Here is a 21,837-nt window from a genome sequence, read left to right as displayed (position 1 = left end):
TTATCCCAAAAGTTACTCAAGTAGATGTAACGGAGTAAATGTAGCGCGTTACTACCCACCTCTGGTTGTGGCTAATAAAGTATATATATGTCTTGTGTTTATTTACTGTTTTTGTCATTCCCAGCTGAATATCAGGTCCCACCCGCCTCTCACAGCATCTTCCCTGTCTGAATCGCTCCCACTGCCCTCTTGTCCTTCACTCTCACTTTCCTCATCCACGAATCTTTCATCCTCGCTCAAATTAATGGGGAAATCGTCGCTTTCTCTGTCCGAATCGCTCTCGCTGCTGGTGGCCATGATTGTAAACAATGTGCAGATGTGAGGAGCTCCACAACCTGTGACGTCACGCTACTCGTCTGCTACTTCCGGTACAGGCAAGGCTTTTTTATCAGCGACCAAAAGTTGCAAACTTTATCGTCGATGTTCTCTCCTAAATCCTTTCAGCAAAAATATGGCAATATCACATAGAATGGACCTGCTATCCCCGTTTAAATAAGAAAATCGCATTTCAGTAGTCCTTTAATCGCATTGAACAATCCTCAACTATTCCACTCCCGTCCTGTAGGTGGCAGTAGTGGACATTACAAAACGGGCCAACTGCTCCACGGTACTTTCCTACCAGGCGTTGTTTCACGTAACATGTCGCAACAACTCTTCACACTTCGGCACCTGGCGATCACTCCAGCGGCACTGAGAGCGGACTCAGCCAAACTACCTCTAATTCAGGGTTCGTCAACCCAAAATGTCAAAAGAGCCATTTTGGACCAAAAATACAACAAAAAACATCTGACTGGAGCCGCCAAAAAAAAAGTTGTATATAGGGCTGGCCGATATATCGATATACTCGATATATGGGGGGTTTGTCTCTGTGCGATATAGAAAATGACTATATGGTGATATTGGTGTATACGTGTGCAACCTACTAATAAAAGTCTCAATCAATCAAAACGTTCTCACGCAGTTGCTTTTAGCTGCGGGCATTACACTACAGGCGTTTCTCACCCTTTCTTGTCTCTGCTTCTCACAGAGACATAAAACAAGCGCACCTTACAACGTGAATAATCTTTGAGTTTGTGAAAAAATGTTGTTTGTGAAACTTTTAGATTTTTTTTTTTAAACATTTTTGAGTTTGTGAAACTTTTTTTGAGTTAGTGAAACCTTTTTTTCTGATTTGTGAAACAATTTTTTGATTTAATGAAACATTTTTGGGGGATTTGTGAAAAAATGTTTTGAGTTTGTGAAACATTTTTGAGTTTGTGAATAATTGTTCTGAATTTGTGAAAAATGTTTTTGTTTGAAACTTTTTTTTAAACATTTTTGAGTTTGTGAAACTTTTTTTTGAGTTTGAAACATTTTTGAATTTGTGAAAAAAAATTCTTTTGGAAAAAATGGTTTTAATTTGTGAAAACATTTGTAGTTTGTGAAAGATTTTTTTGAGTTTGTGAAACATTTTTTTCATTTCACATTTTTTTGAGTTTGAAACATTTTTGAATTTGTGAAACATTTTTGTGTTTGAAAAAAAAAGTTTTAATTTGTGAAACATGTTTTAATTTGTGAAAAAAAATGTTGAGTTTGTGAAACATTTTTGGGTTTGTGAATAATTGTTCTGAGTTTGTAAAAAAATGTTTGGTTATGAAACTTTTTAAACATTTTTGAGTTTGTGAAACTTTTTTGAGTTTGTGAAAAAAAATTCTAAGTTTGTGAAAAAATCGAAACATTTGAGTTTGTGAAAAAATGTGTTAAACATTTTTGAGTTTGTGAAACATTTTTGAGTTCGTGAAACTTTTTTTTGTTTGTAAAACATTTTTGAGTTTCTGAATAATTGTTCTGAGTTTGTAAAAAAATCTTGTGTTTGTGAAACATTTTTTAAAACATTTTTGAATTTGTGAAACATTTTTGTGTTTGAAAAAAAATGTTATTATTTGTGAAACATGTTTTAGTTTGTGAAAAAAAATGTTGAGTTTGTGAAACGTTTTTGAGTTTGTGAATAATTTTTCTGAGTTTGTAAATAAATGTTTGGTTATGAAACTTTTTTAACATTTTTGAGTTTGTGAAACTTTTTTGAGTTTGTGAAAAAAAATTCTAAGTTTGTGAAAAAAAATTTGAAACATTTTTGAGTTTGTGAAACATTTTGTGTTTGTGAAACTTTTTTTAAACTTTTTTTGAGTTTGTGAAACTTTTTTGAGTTAGTGAAACCTTTTTTTATTTGTGAAACATATTTTGATTTAATGAAACATTTTTGGGGGATTTGTGAAACATTTTTGAGTTTGTGAAACATTTTTGAGTTTGTGAAACTTTTTTTGTTGGTAAAACTTTTTTGGAGTTTGTAAAACATTTTTGAGTTTCTGAATAATTGTTCTGAGTTTGTAAAAAAAAATGTTGTGTTTGTAAAACATTTTTGAGTTTGTGAAACATTTTTGTGTTTGAATTTTTTTTTTATAATTTGTGAAACATGTTTTAGTTTGTGAAAAAAAATGTTGAGTGTGTGAAACATTTTTTGTGAAACATATTTTTGATTTAATGAAACATTTTTGGGGGATTTGTGAAACATTTTTGAGTTTGTGAAACATTTTTGTGTTTGTGAAACTTTTTTGCTTGTAAAACTTTTTTTTGAGTTTGTGAATAATTGTTCTGAGTTTGTAAAAAATGTTTGTGTTTGTGAAACATTTTGTGAAACTGTTTTGAGTTTGTGAAACATTTTTCTGAATTTGTGAAACTTTTTTGAAACATTTTTGAGTTTGGGAAAAAAAGTTTTAAAAATGTTTGAGTTTGTGAAACATTTTTGAGTTTGTGAAACTTTTTTTTGAGTTTGTAAAACATTTTTTTGAGTTTGAAACATTTTTGAATTTGTGAAACATTTTTGTGTTTGAAAAAATTGTTTTAATTTGTGAAACATTTTTCAGTTTGCGAAACATTTTTCTGAGTTTGTGAAAAAATGTTTTAAACATTTTTGAGTTTGTGAAACATTTTTGTGTTTGTGAAACTTTTTTTATTTTTTTTATTTTTGAGTTTGTAAAACTTTTTTTTGAGTTTGTAAAACTTTTTTGAGTTTCTGAATAATTGTTCTGAGTTTGTAAAAAAAATGTTGTGTTTGTAAAACATTTTTGAGTTTGTGAAACATTTTTGTGTTTGAAATTTTTTTTTATAATTTGTGGAACATGTTTTAGTTTGTGAAAAAAAATGTTGAGTGTGTGAAACATTTTTGAGTTTGTGAATAATTGTTCTGAGTTTGTAAATGTTTGGTTATGAAACTTTTTAAACATTTTTGAGTTTGTGAAAAAAAATTCAAAGTTTGTGAAAAAAAATTTGAAACATTTTTGAGTTTGTGAAAAAATGTGTTAAACATTTTTGAGTTTGTGAAACATTTTTAAAACTTTTTTTAAGTTTGTGAAACTTTTTTGAGTTAGTGAAACCTTTTTTTTTATTTGTGAAACATATTTTTGATTTAATGAAACATTTTTGGGGGATTTGTGAAACATTTTTGAGTTTGTGAAACATTTTTGTGTTTGTGAAACTTTTTTGCTTGTAAAACTTTTTTTTGAGTTTGTGAATAATTGTTCTTAGTTTGTAAAAAATTTTTGTGTTTGTGAAACATTTTTTAAAACATTTTTGAGTTTGTGAAACTGTTTTGAGTTTGTGAAACATTTTTCTGAATTTGTGAAACTTTTTTGAAACATTTTTGAGTTTGGGAAACTTTTTTTTGAGTTTGTAAAACATTTTTTTGAGTTTGAAACATTTTTCAATTTGTGGAACATTTTTGTGTTTGAAAAAAAAAAATTAATTTGTGAAACATTTTTCAGTTTGCGAAACATTTTTCTGAGTTTGTGAAAAAATGTTTTAAACATTTTTGAGTTTGTGAAACTTTTTTATTTTTTTTATTTTTGAGTTTGTAAAACTTTTTTTTGAGTTTGCAAAACTTTTTTTTGAGTTTGTAAAACATTTTTGAGTTTGTGGAGCTTTGGCCATAATTTCACTTATGAGTAGGTCTACCTGTTGAGGCTGAGGTGTGGTGGCCGTCTGTTCCGTCTTCACCTTGGACATGAGAGGGAGGGGCGTCAAACAAGAGGCGGGTCTGGTGGAAGCCAAGGTGCCGCTGGCCCCTCCCACCGTCGGCGTGACCGGACTCTGAGGCTCGGTCTCCTCTGTGTGGAGACCCTGTGAGTCACAGCTCGGGGACGAGACCTGCAATAGAGGACACACATTCAGTTCATTCTCATTCCATATACCAGCCGATCCTTCGGATCGTACCTTGAGGAAAAACTCTGTGCCCTTCTCCATGATCTGTTGGATCTGGAGGAAGCCGGCCGTGTACATGAGCAGGAACTGGTCGCCCACATTCATGCTGAGGCGGCCCGTGTAGCAGAAGGCCAGAATCTGCTGGAAGCTCTGCGGCTGCACGGCGGGCGGCAGCTCCACCACGGAGCTCTTCCCCCCGGCATTGAACAGGTCCCGGAAGTACGAGGAGCTGGCGGCCAGCACAGCGCGATGCGCCTAAGGTTGGCGGGGCGAAAACAGAACTTTTTTACTGTTATTTTTGCATTTAATTGCAGTCTGGTGCATTACTGCGAGCTGTGTATAAATCATCATATTGACATCATCAAGACACCTCCAAACTTGATATGCGCACTGCTGGAAAGAAAAACATTCAAATTAGGACTCTAGCAAATTATTTCCTTATCTCACCAATTGACTTGAACCGCAATCACTGAGGGACTAATTAAACTCGACTTTACATCTTCCGGAGAAAAAAAAAGAAAAACGATTTGGTCGAGTGAACTCTGGGAAAATGAGCAATGCAGGCTGTCTGCAGGCACGCCGTTCCCGCTGTTGCACCACTTACGGAACAATAGAACAAATAAGACGATGATTGTGTGCATTTCTTCAACATTTGGAGCACTTTTTTCAAGGACCTTCATTTACAAACCACTCTATTTACCAACGTTTCCATTTAAAGGGGAACATTACCACCAGACCTATGTAAGCGTCAATATATACCTTGATGTTGCAGAAAAAAGACCATATATTTTTTTAACCGATTTCCGAACTCTAAATGGGTGAATTTTGGCGAATTAAACGCCTTTCTAATATTCGCTCTCGGAGCGATGACGTCACAACGTGGCGTCACATCGGGAAGCAATCCGCCATTTTCTCAAACACCGAGTCAAATCAGCTCTGTTATTTTCCGTTTTTTCGACTGTTTTCCGTACCTTGGAGACATCATGCCTCGTCGGTGTGTTGTCGGAGGGTGTAACAACACGAACAGGGACGGATTCAAGTTGCACCAGTGGCCCAAAGATGCGAAAGTGGCAAGAAATTGGACGTTTGTTTCGCACACTTTACCCACGAAAGCTATGCTACGACAGAGATGGCAAGAATGTGTGGATATCCTGCGACACTCAAAGCAGATGCATTTCCAACGATAAAGTCAAAGAAATCTGCCGCCAGACCCCCATTGAATCTGCCGGAGTGTGTGAGCAATTCAGGGACAAAGGACCTCGGTAGCACGGCAAGCAATGGCGGCAGTTTGTTCCCGCAGACGAGCGAGCTAAACCCCCTGGATGTCTTGGCTCACACCGTCCCTTATGCCACCGAAGATGATCAAGAGAAGAATATCGACCCTAGCTTCCCTGGCCTGCTGACATCAACTCCAAAACTGGACAGATCAGCGGATGAGGGTATGTCTACAGAATATATTAATTGATGAAAATTGGGCTGTCTGCACAGTCAAAGTGCATGTTGTTGCCAAATGTATTTCATATGCTGTAAACCTAGTTCATAGTTGTTAGTTTCCTTTAATGCCAAACAAACACATACCAATCGTCGGTTAGAAGGCGATCGCCGAATTCGTCCTCGCTTTCTCCCGTGTCGCTGGCTGTCGTGTCGTTTTCCTCGGTTTCGCTTGCATACGGTTCAAACCGATATGGCTCAATAGCTTCAGTTTCTTCTTCAATTTCGTTTTCGCTACCTGCCTCCACACTACAACCATCCGTTTCAATACATGCGTAATCTGTTGAATCGCTTAAGCCGCTGAAATCCGAGTCTGAATCCGAGCTAATGTCGCTATAGCTTGCTGTTCTTTCCGCCATGTTTGTTTGTGTTGGCTTCACTATGTGACGTCACAGGAAAATGGACGGGTGTTTATAACGATGGTTAAAATCAGGCACTTTGAAGCTTTTTTTAAGGATATTGCGTGATGGGTAAAATTTTTAAAAAAACTTTGAAAAATATAATAAGCCACTGGGAACTGATTTTTAATGGTTTTAACCATTCTGAAATTGTGATAATGTTCCCCTTTAAGAACTTGTAGATTGAGCCAAATACGCCTCCGTTTGCGAGCCATGTCTCTGTGTACCAACACTTCATTCCTTCATTCATTTTGTAACCCGCCTGCAGGCAAAAAGCAGGGGACAGCATTTTTGGGGAAAGCGAAGCCGTCCATGTCACTTCCTGCACAGGACACTACTACCGTATTTTTCAAACTATAAGTCGCTGTTTTTTTATACTCAGGAGCGACTTATGTGTGAAATTATTAACACATTACCGTAAAATATCAAATATTATTTAGCTCATTCACGTAAGAGACTAGACCAGGGGTCGGCAACCCGCGGCTCTTTGATCACTCTGATGCGGCTCAGCAGCTTACTTGCTGAACCCCCCAATTTTCCCGTGAAACTTCCGGATTTCAGTGCCTCTCGCAGAAAACTCCCGGGATTAATATTCACCGATTTTCACCCTTGCAGCTATAATAAGGGCGTGCCGTGATGGTGCAACATTTGGCGCCCTCTACAATCTGTATTAACGGCGTGCCAGCCCAACCACTTGATATACAATATACATCTTCTGCTTGCACACGTATGTGACAGCAAGGCATACTTGGTCAACAGCCACACAGGTTACACTGACGGTGACCATATAAAACAACTTTAACACTCCTACTAATAATGCGCCACACTTTGAACCAAAACCAAACAAGAATGACAAACACATTTCGGGAGAACATCTGCACCTTAACACAACATAAACACAACAGAACAAATTCCCAGAATCCCATGCATACCGAGTTAGCAAGATGGACAAAACTTGTCCAAAAGGTGGAAAAACACAGAAAAGGCCGGCAAGCTAAAGTGTTGAGAAGTGATTATTACCGTATGTTTCGGAGTATAAGTCGCACCGGCCGAAAATGCATATTAAAGAAGGAAAAAAACATATATAAGTCGCACTGGAGTATAAGTCGCATTTTTGGGGGAAATGTATTTGATAAAACCCAACACCAAGAATAGACATTTGAAAGGCAATTTAAAATAAATAAAGAATAGTGAACAACAGGCTGAATAAGTGTACGTTATATGAGGCATAAATAACCAACTGGTATGTTAACGTAACATATGATGGTAAGAGTCATTCAAATAACTATAACATATAGAACATGCTATACCAGGGGTCGGCAACCCGCGGCTCCGGAGCCGCATGCGGCTCTTTGATCACTCTGATGCGGCTCAGGTGCATGCTTGCCGACCCCCCCGATTTTCCCGGGAAACTTCCGGTTTTCGGCACCTCTCGCAGAAAACTCCCGGGATTAATATTCTCCGATTTTCACCCTTTCAATAATAATAGTAAGGGCGTGCCATGATGGTACAGCATTTAATGCCCTCCACAAACAGCATGCCAGCCCAGCCTATTATTGTATACATCTTCTGCTTGCACACGTACGTGACAGCAAGGCATACTTGGTCAACAGCCACACAGGTTACACTGACGGTGACCATGTAAAACAACTTTAACACTCTTACTAATAATGCGCCACACTTTGAACCAAAACCAAACAAGAATGACAAACACATTTCGGGAGAACATCTGCACCTTAACACAACATAAACACAACAGAACAAACACCCAGAATCCCATGCAGCCCTGACTCTTCCGGGCTACATTATACACCCCTGCTACCACCAACCCCCCCCCCTCTGTGCGTCGGTTGAGGTGGGCGGGGTTTGGTAGCGGGGGTGTATAATGTATCCCGGAAGAGTTAGGGCTGCATGGGATTCTGGGTATTTGTCCTGTTGTGTTTATGTTGTGTTAAGGTGCAGATGTTCTCCCGAAATGTGTTTGTCATTCTTGTTTGGTGTGGGTTCACAGTGTGGCGCATTATTTTTAAGAGTGTTACAGTTTTTTTTATACCGCCACCGTCAGTGTGACCTGTGTGGTTGTTGACCAAGTATGCCTTGCTGTCACCTACGGAATCACCATACAACGTGTGGCTGATCAGGCACTCTGGTTGTAGTGGGCGTTATATGCTGTACAATTACGGCACGCATGACGCTGACAAGCGCCATTCATTTAAAACCTGCGTGCTGCACCGGCTTTCAAATTCCATATAAAGGTGTGGGCAGCGTGTCTGAGACCCCTAGTTTATACATAGCACAAAGCAAAAAACAAAAATTAATTCATTTAAAATTTCAAAAAATTTGCGGCTCCCATTGTTGTCTATAATTTGCAAAACTGGTCAAAATGGCTCTTTGACTGGTAAAGGTTGCCGACCCCTGGACTAGACGTATAAGATTTCATGGGATTTAGCGATTAGGAGTGACAGATTGTTTGGTAAACGTATAGCACAGGGGTCGGCAACCTTTACCACTCAAAGAGCCATTTTGACCAGTTTCACAAATAAAGATAATGGGAGCCACAAAAATCTTTTGAAATTTAAAATGAAATAACACTGCATACAAAGTTGTTTTTTTGCTTTGTGCTATGTATAAACCAAGGGCCCACACCTTTAATATGAAAATTGAATGTTAGTACGGCCCGCAAGTATTATATGAATGGCGCTTGACAGCGGCATCCTGGTCAACCCTCCCGATTTTTCCGGCAGACTACGAATTTCAGGGCAACTATTCTCTCGAGCGTGCTGTGATGGTACAGCATTTAGCGCCCACTACAACCAGCATGCCGGCCTGGCCACACGTTGTATGGGGCGTCTGCTTGCACACGTAGGTGACAGCAAGGCATACTTGGTCAACAACCACACAGGTCACACTGACGGTGGCGGTATAAAAAACTTTAACACTCTTACTAATAATGTGCCACACTGTGAACCCACACCAAACAAGAATGACAAACACATTTCGGGAGAACATCTGCACCGTAACACAACATAAACACAACAGAACAAATACCCAGAATCCCATGCAGCCCTAACTTTTCCGGGCTACATTATACACCTCCGCTACCAAACTCCGCCCACCTCAACCGACGCACGGAGGGGGGGGGCGGGGTTTGGTGGTAGCAGGGGTGTATAATTTAGCCCGGAGCCGCGGGTTGCCGACCTTAGGTCTAGCATGTTCTATATGTTATAGTTATTTGAAGGACTCTTACCATCATATGTTACGTTAACATACCAGTTGGTTATTTGTGCCTCATATAACGTACACTTATTCAGCCTGTTGTTCACTATACTTTATTTATTTTAAATTGCCTTTCAAATGTCTATTCTTGGTGTTGGCTTTTATCAAATAAATTTCCCCCAAAAATGCGACTTATACTCCAGTGCGACTTATATATGTTTTTCCCCGTCTTTAATATGCATTTTCGGCCGGTGCGACTTATACTCCGAAACATACGGTACTAATCACTTCTCAGCACTTTAGCTTGCCGGCCTTTTCTGTGTTTTTCCACTTTTTGGACAAGTTTTGTCCATCTTGCTAACTCGGTACGAGTCTCAAAAAGACGATTTGCGACGAGTACATTAATGGCGCTCATAAGTATGAAATAATCACCAAAAGCTGGCTTCGTACCACGGCAAGTTTTAACTGTGATGAGACCGGTCTTTTCTGGTAAGCGATGCCAAAGCAGACTTATTTCACAGCACATGAGAAGAGCGACCACACACTAGAGATGTCCGATAATATCGGGCTGCCGATATTATCGCCCGATAAATGCTTTAAAATGTAATATCGGAAATTATCGGTATCGCTTTCAAAAAGTAATATTTATGACTTTTTTAAACGCCGCTGTACGGAGTGGTACACGGACGTAGGGAGAAGTACAGAGCACCAATAAACCTTAAAGGCACTGCCTATCTACGGCTTTTCACACACACAAGTGAATGCACACTGAGGGTGGCCGTATAAACAACTTTAACACTGTTACAAATATGCGCCACACTGTGAACCCACACCAAACAAGAATGACAAACACATTTCGGGAGAACATCCGCACCGTAACACAACATAAACACAACAGAACAAATACCCAGAATCCCATGCAGCCCTGACTCTTCCGGGCTAAATTATACACCCCTGCTACCACCAAACCCCCCCCCCCCTCCGTGCGTCGGTTACGGTGGGCGGGGTTGGGGGGTGTATATTGTAGCATCCCGGAAGAGTTAGTGCTGCAAGGGGTTCTGGGTATTTGTTCTGTTGTGTATATGTTGTGTTACGGTGTGGATGTTCTCCCGAAATGTGTTCGTCATTCTTGTTTGGTGTGGGTTCACAGTGTGGCGCATATTTGTAACAGTGTTAAAGTTGTTTATACGGCCACCCTCAGTGTGACCTGTATGGCTGTTGACCAAGTATGCATGGCATTCACTTGTGTGTGTGAAAAGCCGTAGATATTATGTGACTGGGCCGGCACGCAAAGGCAGTGCCCTGACTCTTCCGGGCTAAATTATACACCCCTGCTACCACCAACCCCCCCCCTCCGTGCGTCGGTTACGGTGGGCGGGGTTTGGTAGCGGGGGTGTATAATGTAGCCCGGAAGAGTTAGGGCTGCATGGGATTCTGGGTATTTGTTCTGTTGTGTTTATGTTGTGTTACGGTGCGGATGTTCTCCCGAAATGTGTTTGTCATTCTTGTTTGGTGCGGGTTCACAGTGTGGCACATTATTAGTAAGAGTGTTAAAGTTTTATATACCGCCACCCTCAGTGTGACCTGTGTGGTTGTTGACCAAGTATGCCTTGCTGTCACCTATGTGTGCAAGCAGAAGCCCCATACAACGAACCCCTTGCAGCACTAACTCTTCCGGGACGCTACAATATACACCCCCCGCTACCATGAAAAGAAACTCTGCTTAGGCTCCACCATGTCCCAAATTAAAATGTTTTAAGGTCGGTAAGCACAACCAGAAATAAGCCGTACATTAGGCGCACCGGGTTATAAGGCGCACAGTCCATTTTTGAGAAAATTAAAGAAAAAAATGCGGTACTTGATTGAAGAAAGGCGTTCTATTGGCTCTGGAGATGAAAAGGAAGGTATCTCACCTTAAAGGCGTGTCCCTTGACCACCACAGAGACGTCACAGTAGAGGCCCTGCAGACGCTGCTCATTCAGACACTCCAGGACGTTGTTGCCAAAGTTGGGGATCGCCATCTGTAGCGTCTGAGCCATAATGCTGTGCCCAGCACCACCGGGTCTGTGAGGGGCCCACCACCACACAAAAACACATGACTTGAATGTTCACTAAAACAACCTCATTTCAACACCCCCCCCCACCCCGACTTCCTACCCACAAACCTCCGAACGTAGTCAATTTTTTTTTTTTTTTTTACTTTCCCGCACCACTTCAAACTGAGTGTCTGGATGTTTTCTGGCCCACTTTTCTTTCCCACCGCTCGGTCAAAACAAAGTCACTTATATAAGGCGTCTATTTCGACGTCACAGCAGCGCATCACAAAAAGCTGTGATCAAAAGTGGACCGGCAGTCAACCCGACAGAAAAAAATGATCTGTCCTTTACTAGATTCCGAGTACAAAACCCAAAAGCAGTGAAGTTGGAATGTTGTGTAATTCGTAGATAAAAACAGAACACAATGATTTGCAAATCCTTTTCAACTTATATTCAGTTGAATAGACTGCAAAGACAAGATATTTCATGTTCACACTGAGAAACTACATTTTTTCTTGGCAAATAATCATTAACTTAGAATTTAATGGCAGCAACACATTGCAAAAAAGTTGTCACGGGGGAATTTTTACCACTGTGTTACATGGCCTTTCCTTTTAACAACACTCAGTAAACGTTTGGGAACTGAGGAGACACATTTTTGAAGCTTTTCAGGTGGAATTCTTTCCCATTCTTGCTTGATGTACAGCTTAAGTTGTTCAACAGTCCGGGGGTCTCCGTTGTGGTATTTTAGGCTTCATAATGCGCCACACATGCCAGTCTAGTACCCGCACTCTTTTACTATGAAGCCATGTTGATGTAACACGTGGCTTGGCATTGTCTTGCTGAAATAAGCAGGGGCGTCCAAGGTAACGTTGCTTGGATGGCAACATATGTTGCTCCAAAACCTGTATGTACCTTTCAGCATTAATGGCGCCTTCACAGATGTGTAAGTTACCCATGCCTTGGGCACTAATACACCCCCATACCATCACACATGCTGGCTTTTCAACTTTGCGCCTGGAGGAGTTGTGTTTACAGGCTGTTGACATACGGTAAACAAGGCTGACTTAAACAGGTTCAACTGTATAATTCTTTTAGCATATGTACAAAACGGATAGAATTGGCAGACTTGGAGGATGTTCATTCAGTTTATTTTGCAGATGTGACAAAACTATAGTAATTTCAAATGGCAACGTTCTGGCTTTAAGAAACACGAAAAGAGATCAGGTAAATAAATAATGGTAGTACCAGTTTCATTTTAGAACAAGCTACTAGTGTGCCGTGGGAGATGATCTAATTTCACCTATTTGGGGTAAAAAATATTTTTTGCAAACCAGTAATTATAGTCTGCCAATGATGTGTTGTTGTTGAGTGTCGGTGCTCGGCAGAGTAACCGTGTAATACTCTTCCATATCAGTAGGTGGCAACAGGTAGCTAATTGCTTTGTCGTGATCACAATATGCAGACGACAGCGGGAGGCAGTGTGCAGGTAAAATGGTGTCTAATGCTTAAACTGAAAAATGAACAAAAGGTGAGTGCCTCTAAAAAAAAGGCATTGAAGCTTACAGAAGGCTATGCAGAACCAAACTACAACTGAACTAGTGACAAAGTGAAAAAAAACAGAATGCTGGACGACAGCAAAGACTTACTGTGGAGCAGACGGCGTCCACAAAGTACATCCGTACATGACATGACGTGACGATCGACAATGTCCCCACAAAGAAGGATAAAAACAACTGAAATATTCTTGTTTGCTAAAACAAAGCAGCTTAAAGGAAGACATGAAACTGCTACAGGAAAATACCACCAAAACCGGAAAAGCCACCAAAATAGGAGTGCAAGACAAGAACTAAAACACTACACACAGGAAAACAGCGGAAAAACTCCAAATAAGTCAGGGGGTGATGTGACAGGTGGTGACAGTACACTTACTTTGAGACAAGAGCTATAGTGTTGCATGCTTGGTTATGGTTTAAAGCAGGGGTCGGCAACCCAAAATGTTGAAAGAGCCATATTGGACCAAAAATACAAAAACATATCTGTCTGGAGCCACAAAAAAGTAAAAGCCATATTACATACAGATAGTGTGTCATGAGATATAAATTGAATTAAGATGACTTAAAGGAAACTAAATGAGCTCAAATATAGCTACAAATGAGGCATAATGATGCAATATGTACATATAGCTAGCATAAATAGCATGTTAGCATCGATTAGCTTGCAGTCATGCAGTGACCAAATATCCCTGATTAGCACTCCACACAAGTCAATAACATCAACAAAACTCACCTTTGTGGGTTCATGCACAACGTTAAAAGCTTGGTGGACAAAATGAGACAGAAAAAGATGTGGCATAAAACACGTCCTAGAAAGTCGGAGAAGGTTATACATGTAAACAAACTACGGTGAGGTCAAGGACCGCCAAAATTAGTAGGACAAAACGGCGCTCGCCAAATACTCGAATCAGTGAAGCATGTTTAATATAAACAGTGTGCTTTATAACAATTAGGGAGGTTTGTGTCATGTTTGTCATCCTACAGAAACCATATTAAAACAAAAAATATATATTTTTCCCCTCTTTCCATTTTTCATACATTTTTGAAAAAGCTCCAGAGAGCCCCTAGGGCGGCGCTAAAGAGCCGCATGCGGCTCGAGAGCCGTGGGTTGCCGACCCCTGGTTTAAAGTCATATCCTCCGACGACTTTTTATCCTCAATATGGAGTTTCATATTAGAATGATTTCTGCTGGTGTGCCTTTGGATTTTTTCAATGAAAAAAATGTGCCTCGGCTCCAAAAAGGTTGAAAAACACTGCATTATGGAATCACTGAATTCTAAGAACTATGGAATCGTAAAAAAAAAACACTCCAGCAAACCACTAGTACTTTGTTGCACCACCTCTGGCTTTTATAACGGCTTGCAGTCTCCGAGGCATGGACTTATAACGAGACAAACAAACAGTACTCTTTTTCTGATTGCTGTTGTCAGATCAGCATGGCAGGTTGGAGTCTTGTCATCCACCATTTTCTTCAATTTCTACCAAAGCCTCGCGAAGATGCATTATCATCTTGAAAAAATGATGTCATTATCCCCAAACATCTTTTCCATTGATGGAAAAAGAGACACAAAGTAAACGTGTGCACTTATTGAAGATGTAATAACAGCCATCATTACCTGACATGTCGACCCATATCATCAAAGACTGTGGAAATGTGCATGTTTTCTTCAGGCAGTCGTCTTCATAAATCTCTTTGGAACCAACACCAAACAAAATGACTTTCCTCCAGTTATCCATAGTCCACCATTGATTTCCTTAGCCCATTGGAACATTGTTTGTTTTTTGTGTTTGGATGTTAATGACAGCTTTCTGCTTTGAGGCGCTCTCTTACAGTTGGGTCACAGATGGTGACTCCAGTTTCTGCTCAATTGTACTGTTTTCAAGACATATTGCTTGAATGTTTTCCGATGTGATCCTTGGCCTACCAGTATGCTTGCCTTTTACAACCTCCCCATGTTGTTTGTACTTAGTCCACATTTTACACACAGCAGACTGTGAACAATCAACATCTCTTGTTGATTGTTGAAGAAGTCAGACAATTCTCTCCTTCGTTTCAATTGACATCTCTCGTGTTGCAGCCATGATTCATGTCAGTCCACCTGGTGCAACAGATGCTCAAGGCACGTAATCTCCCTTTTTAACTGCGGACTAATGAACAGATCCAAGCTGAAGTTGAAATTTTACAGGGCGATTCCATACTTTGTTGTCAAAATTGAGTGATTCCATCATCCGCTTGATCTAAAAAGGAAACTGTTACTAACTACCACAATTTATATTCTTGATTTCTTTTAGTGTTCCCTAAGACCATCCATCTATCCATCAAGCCCAGATTTCCCTCTCCCCAGCCACTTCGTCCAGCTCTTCCCTGGGGATCCTGAGGTGTTCCCAGGCCAGCCGGGAAACATAGTCTTCCCAACGTGGCCTCCTACCGGTCGGACGTGCCCTAAACACCTCCCGAAGGGAGGCATTTCCTCCCTAGGGCATCCTGACCAGATGCCCGATCCACCTCATCTGGCTCCTCTAACCCTAACGTCTAACCCAGGGGTCGGCAACCCGCGGCTCCGGAGCCGCATGCGGCTCTTTGATCACTCTGATGCGGCTCAGCAGCTTGCTTGCTAAACCCCCCAATTTTCCCGTGAGACTTCCGGATTTCAGTGCCTCTCGCAGAAAACTCCCGGTATTAATATTCACCCGATTTTCACCCTTACGGCTATAATAAGGGCGTGCCATGATGGTACAAGATGTGGCGCCCTCTCCAATCTGTTTTAACAGCGTGCCAGCCCAACACTTGTTATACGATATGCATTTTCGGCTTGCACACGTACGTGACAGCAAGGCATACTTGCTCAACAGCCACACAGGTTACACTGACGGTGGTCATACAAAACAACTTTAACACTCTTACTAATAATGCGCCACACTTTGAACCAAAACCAAACAAGAATGACAAACACATTTCGGGAGAACATCTGCACCTTAACACAACATAAATACAACAGAACAAACACCCAGAATCCCATGCAGCCCTGACTCTTCTGGGCTACATTATACACCCCTGCTACCACCAAACCCCGCCCCCCACCCCAACCCTACTCCCTCACACATCAAACCCCCCCCCCCCCCCCCCCCCCTCTGTGCGTCGGTTGAGGTGGGCGGGGTTTGGTAACGGGGGTGTATAATGTATCCCGGAAGAGTTAGGGCTGCATGGGATTCTGGGTATTTGTCCTGTTGTGTTTATGTTGTGTTTCGGTGCAGATGTTCTCCCGAAATTTGTTTGTCATTCTTGTTTGGTGTGGGTTCAAAGTGTGGCGCATTATTAGTAAGAATGTTAAAGTTGTTTTGTATGACCACCGTCAGTGTAACCTGTGTGGTTGTTGAGTAAGTATGCCTTGCTGTCACCTACGTGAGCAAGCGGAAGCCCCAGACAACGTGTGGCTGATCAGGCACGCTGACTGTAGTGGGTGCTATATGCTGTATCATCACGGCACGCATGACGCTGACAAGCGCCATTCCTTTAAAACCCGCGTGCCGCACCAGCTTCCAAATTTCATATTAAGGTGTGGACAGCGTGTCTGAGACCCCTGGTTTATACATAGCACAAAGCAAAAAAAAAATGTGTATGTAGTGTTATTTCATTTAAAATTTCCCAAAAATTTTGCGGCTCCCATTGTTTTCTATAATTTGTGAAACTGGTCAAAATGGCTCTTTGACTGGTAAAGGTTGCCGACCCCTGGCCTAACCCTAACCGGGATGAGAATCAGCACCTCCAAGTGCGAGCCCGGAAAAGGGTGGAGTGCCATCTCCGGGTTGGGGAGGAGACCCTGCCCCAAGTGGAGGAGTTCAAGTACCTCGGAGTCTTGTTCACGAGTGAGGGAAGAGTGGATCGTGAGATCGGCAGGCGGATCGGTGCGGCGTCTTCAGTAATGCGGACGCTGTATCGATCCGTTGTGGTGAAGAAGGAGCTGAGCCGGAAGGCAAAGCTCTCAATTTAGCGGTCGATCTACGTTCCCATCCTCACCTATGGTCATGAGCTTTGGGTTATGACCGAAAGGACAAGATCACGGGTACAAGCGGCCGAAATGAGTTTCCTCCGCCGGGTGGCGGGGCTCTCCCTTAGAGATAGGGTGAGAAGCTCTGTCATCCGGTAGGAACTCAGAGTAAAGCCGCTGCTCCTCCACATGGAGAGAACAAAGTTTCCTAAGACCAGAAAGTTAAAAAAAAAGTTTGTTAAAGTACCAATGATTGTCACACACACACTATGTGTGGCGAAATTATTCTCTGCATTTGACCCATCACCCTTGATCAACCTCTAGGAGGTGAGGGGAGCAGTGAGCAGCAGCAGTGGATAGGCATGCATTATTATTATGTATTATCATTATATCAATGGTTAATTTGGTCTCTTAAAAATAATGGCAATAATATCATTTAGCAGCAGTAATTCGTAGGTTAACATATCCTCAAGCAAGATTTGTTATCGGCCCAGCCTTAATCCTCCGTGTGCTGTGTCCATATTTTTTTTCCAGGGATTGTACATGGTATTGTCATCTTTTATGTTGCGTTTTGTTAGTGTTCTGAGGTGTTTAGTGCTTTAGTCCCTGTCCTGTGCTTTTATTTTGGCGGATCTTCCGGTTTTGTTAGTGTTGCTGCTTCACTTCCGTCCCGGAGCATTTCCCCTCACCTGTTTTCAGTTTGCAACCAAGACTATTGAAGTTGATCCTTTCGCTACCTTTGTTCTTGGGACATTGTTGCTGTTATCTGTTCACTGGACAACAGAAGATCCTTTTCAGGGTAAGCCAAATATGCCCTACTTTGTGGACGCCGTCTGCTCCCCATTTCCCGTGAGTGTTTAGCTGGGTTTCAGTTTGTTTTGATTTGTTTTCTTTCAAAGTCTGTCCGGGCAGAGCACTTTCCCGTTGCTCTCGCTTTTTGTTTGTTTATTGATAAATACTAAGGTTGTAACGGTACGTGTATTTGTATTGAACCGTTTCGGTACGGGGGTTCGGTTCGGAACGGAGGTGTACCGAGCGAGTTTCCACACGGACATATTAAGTAGCGCACCGCACGTTGTGTAAACAATGCACACAGAGGCACAACACACGGCATGCTAGCAACGACCGGGCTACTACAACATGCAAAAGCCAGAGCTGGAAGACCCTCCTGCCTCGTTAAGATCTCCCGTTTGGGAACATTTCGGCTTCGCGGTGCGATACAACAATGGATAACATCGCTTCAACGAAGAGAAAGACTAGCGTCGTGCAAACACCGCATTCAAGCAGCGTCTCCTCGGCGAGTCAGGCAGGGCTAAAGCAATAAGAAATGCCATTGGTGTTTTTATAGCAGCAGATTTAAGACCATATTGCATTAAAAACTAGATTTTGACCCACTTCTATGGTGGAAGAACAATGAGCCCATATATCCTCTTACTGCCAAGTTAGCCAGGCACTACCTTGCCATACCTGCTACCTCCTTGCCCCGCGAAAGGGTATTTTCCACAGCTGGAGACATTGTAACTGCAAGCAGGTCTGCTCTTTCTGCAGACAATGTGGATAAACTGAGTTTTCTGGCAAAAAACATGAAGATTGAGTGAAGGTCACCAGGTTTAAAGGCTGGGGGGGAAAAGAAAAGTTAATCTGAGGCTGAGTTGACTTGAAACTGTTTAATGTTGCACTTTTTGTATGTAGAAGAAAAGTTTTGTCATTTTATTTAATCTGAGCAACAACTTGAAGCAGTTTAATGTTGCACTTTATATGTGGAAATGTTGCACTTTATATGTAGAAAGGTTTTGTTAAGAAACCAATTCTGAGCCTTATCTTATTTAGTTTTTATTTTATATATGTTGACTGCATTAACCCTGGCAATGGACCCTGTGTGTTTATGTATGTTATTGTTATCTTTAGCATTCATGACTGCCTGCTGTTGCACTCATCAGCCTCGTGGTGGCTCATATCCATCACACACTGTCAATACGAGGTCCTTGGGATTTGTTTTCCCGGAATGCAAAGGAAAGTTGGCGCGGGCAAGACGTGAATGTAAGTACATATTTATTAATAACACTAACAAACTACAAAAAAGGAAGCAAACAAAAGGCGAGCACAATGGCGGAGAACAAACTTGACTAATGAAAACAAAAGACTAGCACAAAGGCAATTAACTATGAACATGAAACAAAAACACTTACTGTGGCATGGCATGAAGCATGAACTATAATAAACGGGAATCTCATGGGTAGCAGAGGTAGTATGGATGGATAGATAATAAACAGTCTTAAATAGCAGTGACATGATTAGTGACAGGTGTGCGAGTGCAAAGCGTGAGACAGGTGCGTGACATGACAGGTGAAAACTAATGGGTTGCTATGGTGGCAAAACAAACAAGAGTGCACAAAGAGTCCAAAAACAAAACCGAACATGACTAAAACAAAAACATGATCAATAGACATGACACACACAGAGCTATTTTAAAGCAATGTTAAAAGGATAAAGCCATTGTTTACAAATTTTGGTAAATAAATAAAAAGAAAATGTATATTTTGTTGTTTTCTTACTGTACCGAAAATGAACCGAACCGTGACCTCTAAACCAAAGTACGTACCGGACCAAAATGTTTGTGTACCGTTACACCCTTAGTAGCTGCTTCACTTCCGTCCCGGCGCATTTCCCCTCACCTGTTTTCAGTTTGCAACCAAGACTATTTAATCCTTTCGCTTGCTTCGTTGTCGGGACATTGTTGTTATCGGTTCACTGGACTACAGAAGATCCTTTTCAGGGTAAGCCCAAATTTGCCCTGCTTTGTGGACGCCGTCTGCTCCCCATTTCTTGTGAGTTCCCCCTTGTTTTGATTTGTTTTCTTTCAAAGTCTGTCCGGGCAGAGCACTTTCCCGTTGCTCTCGCTTTTTGTTTGTTTATTAATAAATACCCCTTTTTTTTACCACACGCTGCTACCTCGTTCGGCTGCATCCTCAAAATCACAACAACAATCTTCCACGACGCATCGCCTGTCAACGCTTGACAGGTATGGTTTTAGCCAGTTTGAAAAGTTAAGAAGACTAAAACGGTCGCACAAATCCTTTGATATTTTTCTACAAAAATGCTTAAAGACCTTTTCTGTGTTAGTGTGAATGCTTGGTGTTTTTTCCCTGAATGCAATGCAAACAATATGATGTATGTGAATTATTGCTGCTAAGGGACCAAAATGGCAGAGGTGCTCATTTAGGATGCGCACGGCGTTGACAGACCTCGGCTGCCAAAAAAGCTCCACCGCTGTTTAAGAATTCACCCTCAAACTCCTCATTAAAGAATGTGACTGGGCTGGCAGAAGCGAGCTGAACGAGGGCCGGACTTGTTGTCTGGCTCCCACATGAGTGCCGCGTCGAGGACGGAGGGGCCATTGGCACTTTGTCATCATGAATTTGTTGGCTTTGCAGCAGCTAATTAGTTATGATGGATGGAAGGCAAATGGAAATAAGAGAATAAACACGGCCTATTTATAGCTCTCGCATATTGCAATGAAACTATTAATTTCCATTTTACAGCTTCCTGTCTTCACACATTCTGCCTGCGTTGGTGCTTTTAATGTTTGTTAGCAGCCCTGCTTGCTATGTGAAGGATAAGGTCTACCTAGGTGGCTCTGCACTGCACTGCACACCAATGCTCCTCCACTGGGGGCTGCAATCAGAAAAATGAAGTTTGCAAGGGTTTGTTTTATTTGATGTTTCTCACCTTTTGTTTACTGAACTACACGGCAGAACCGTTTCCAACTCCCTGCCCTTTTGAATAACCCTTCTGTGTTTCTACCAACATGACTCCATTAAGAAGCAGTTCCTCCAGAAGTTCCACGGTCAGTTTTTTGAAGTTCCATCAACTTTTGTGGGGCGGTTTGTACTTAAAAACGCTCATTGGGGTTACTTAACCGCCATTATTAAGCTGGATCAGGGATGTCCCGATCCAGGTTTTTGCACTTCCGATCCGATACCGATATTGTTTTTGCACTTCCGATCCGATACCGATACTGACCGATACGGGCCTATCCGAGCATGTATTAAAGTTTAAAGTTATTTAGCCTACTTAGTTGTCAGAATCATGTTGAAAAGGGTTTTAGTACTCTTGATAACAACTAGCCAGCTGAATTAGGGGAGTTTGAATAATACACAATGGTTGGTAACAAGAAACTGACCTGTTTAGTCAAGGATAAACACAAAATAGACAAAATTATACATGACAAACAGAAATGGCATCATTGAAACTAGGGCTGGGCGATATGGCCTTTTTTTAATATTGCGATATTTTAAGGCCATATTGCGATACACAATATATATCTCGATATTTTGCCTTAGCCTTGAATGAACACTTGATGCATATAATCACAGCAGTATGATGATTCTATGTGTTTTGATTGATTGATTGAGACTTTTATTAGTAGGTTGCACAGTGAAGTACATATTCCGTACAATTGACCACTAAATGGTAACACCCCAATAAGTTTTTCCAGGGGTCCACTTAAATTGATTCATGATACAGATATATACTATCAGATATATACTATCATCATAATACAGTCATCACACAATAACATTGAATTATTTACATTATTTATAATCCGGTGTGTGGAGGGGGGGCGCCGGATGTAAGTGTCAAAAAGACAGCCAAAAGAGTTTGATATGAGAATAAATCCAAAGTTAAAATATAGGGTAGAAATGCACCCATTTGCAGGAAATGTAATCTTGATTTTCAAAATTTTCTTTCAAGGCTTGCATGTCTACATTCTTCTTCATACTGCATTAATATATGCTACTTTTAAACTTTCATGCAGAGAAGGAAATCACAACTAAAAAAATCACAAATTTTTTCATACGGTGTTGATCTGGAAATGTTTGCCTCTGCATTTTGATGGTGTGGACGTGTGGCA

The 21,837-nt window shown here is 41.1% G+C and overlaps 1 protein-coding gene across 2 annotated transcripts in view; it reads right to left on the bottom strand.

The window, feature by feature from the left end:
• nacc1b (nucleus accumbens associated 1, BEN and BTB (POZ) domain containing b) overlaps positions 1 to 21,837 on the bottom strand; it is a 52,007-nt gene that overhangs the window by 17,284 nt on the left and 12,886 nt on the right. For both annotated transcript variants that reach the window (XM_061984256.2, XM_061984257.2), the window contains exons 2-4: positions 11,255 to 11,405; positions 4,249 to 4,491; positions 3,991 to 4,182 (exon numbers count right to left, since the gene is read on the bottom strand). In XM_061984256.2, coding sequence (XP_061840240.1) covers positions 3,991 to 4,182; positions 4,249 to 4,491; positions 11,255 to 11,380 — 561 coding nt within the window. In that variant the 5' untranslated portion in view covers positions 11,381 to 11,405. The remainder of the gene's footprint in view (positions 1 to 3,990; positions 4,183 to 4,248; positions 4,492 to 11,254; positions 11,406 to 21,837) is intronic.

The sequence above is a fragment of the Nerophis lumbriciformis genome, linkage group LG25 (genome assembly GCF_033978685.3).
Source record: "Nerophis lumbriciformis linkage group LG25, RoL_Nlum_v2.1, whole genome shotgun sequence".
NCBI lineage: Eukaryota > Metazoa > Chordata > Actinopteri > Syngnathiformes > Syngnathidae > Nerophis > Nerophis lumbriciformis.
This window is presented reverse-complemented; position numbering and strand designations above follow the sequence as displayed.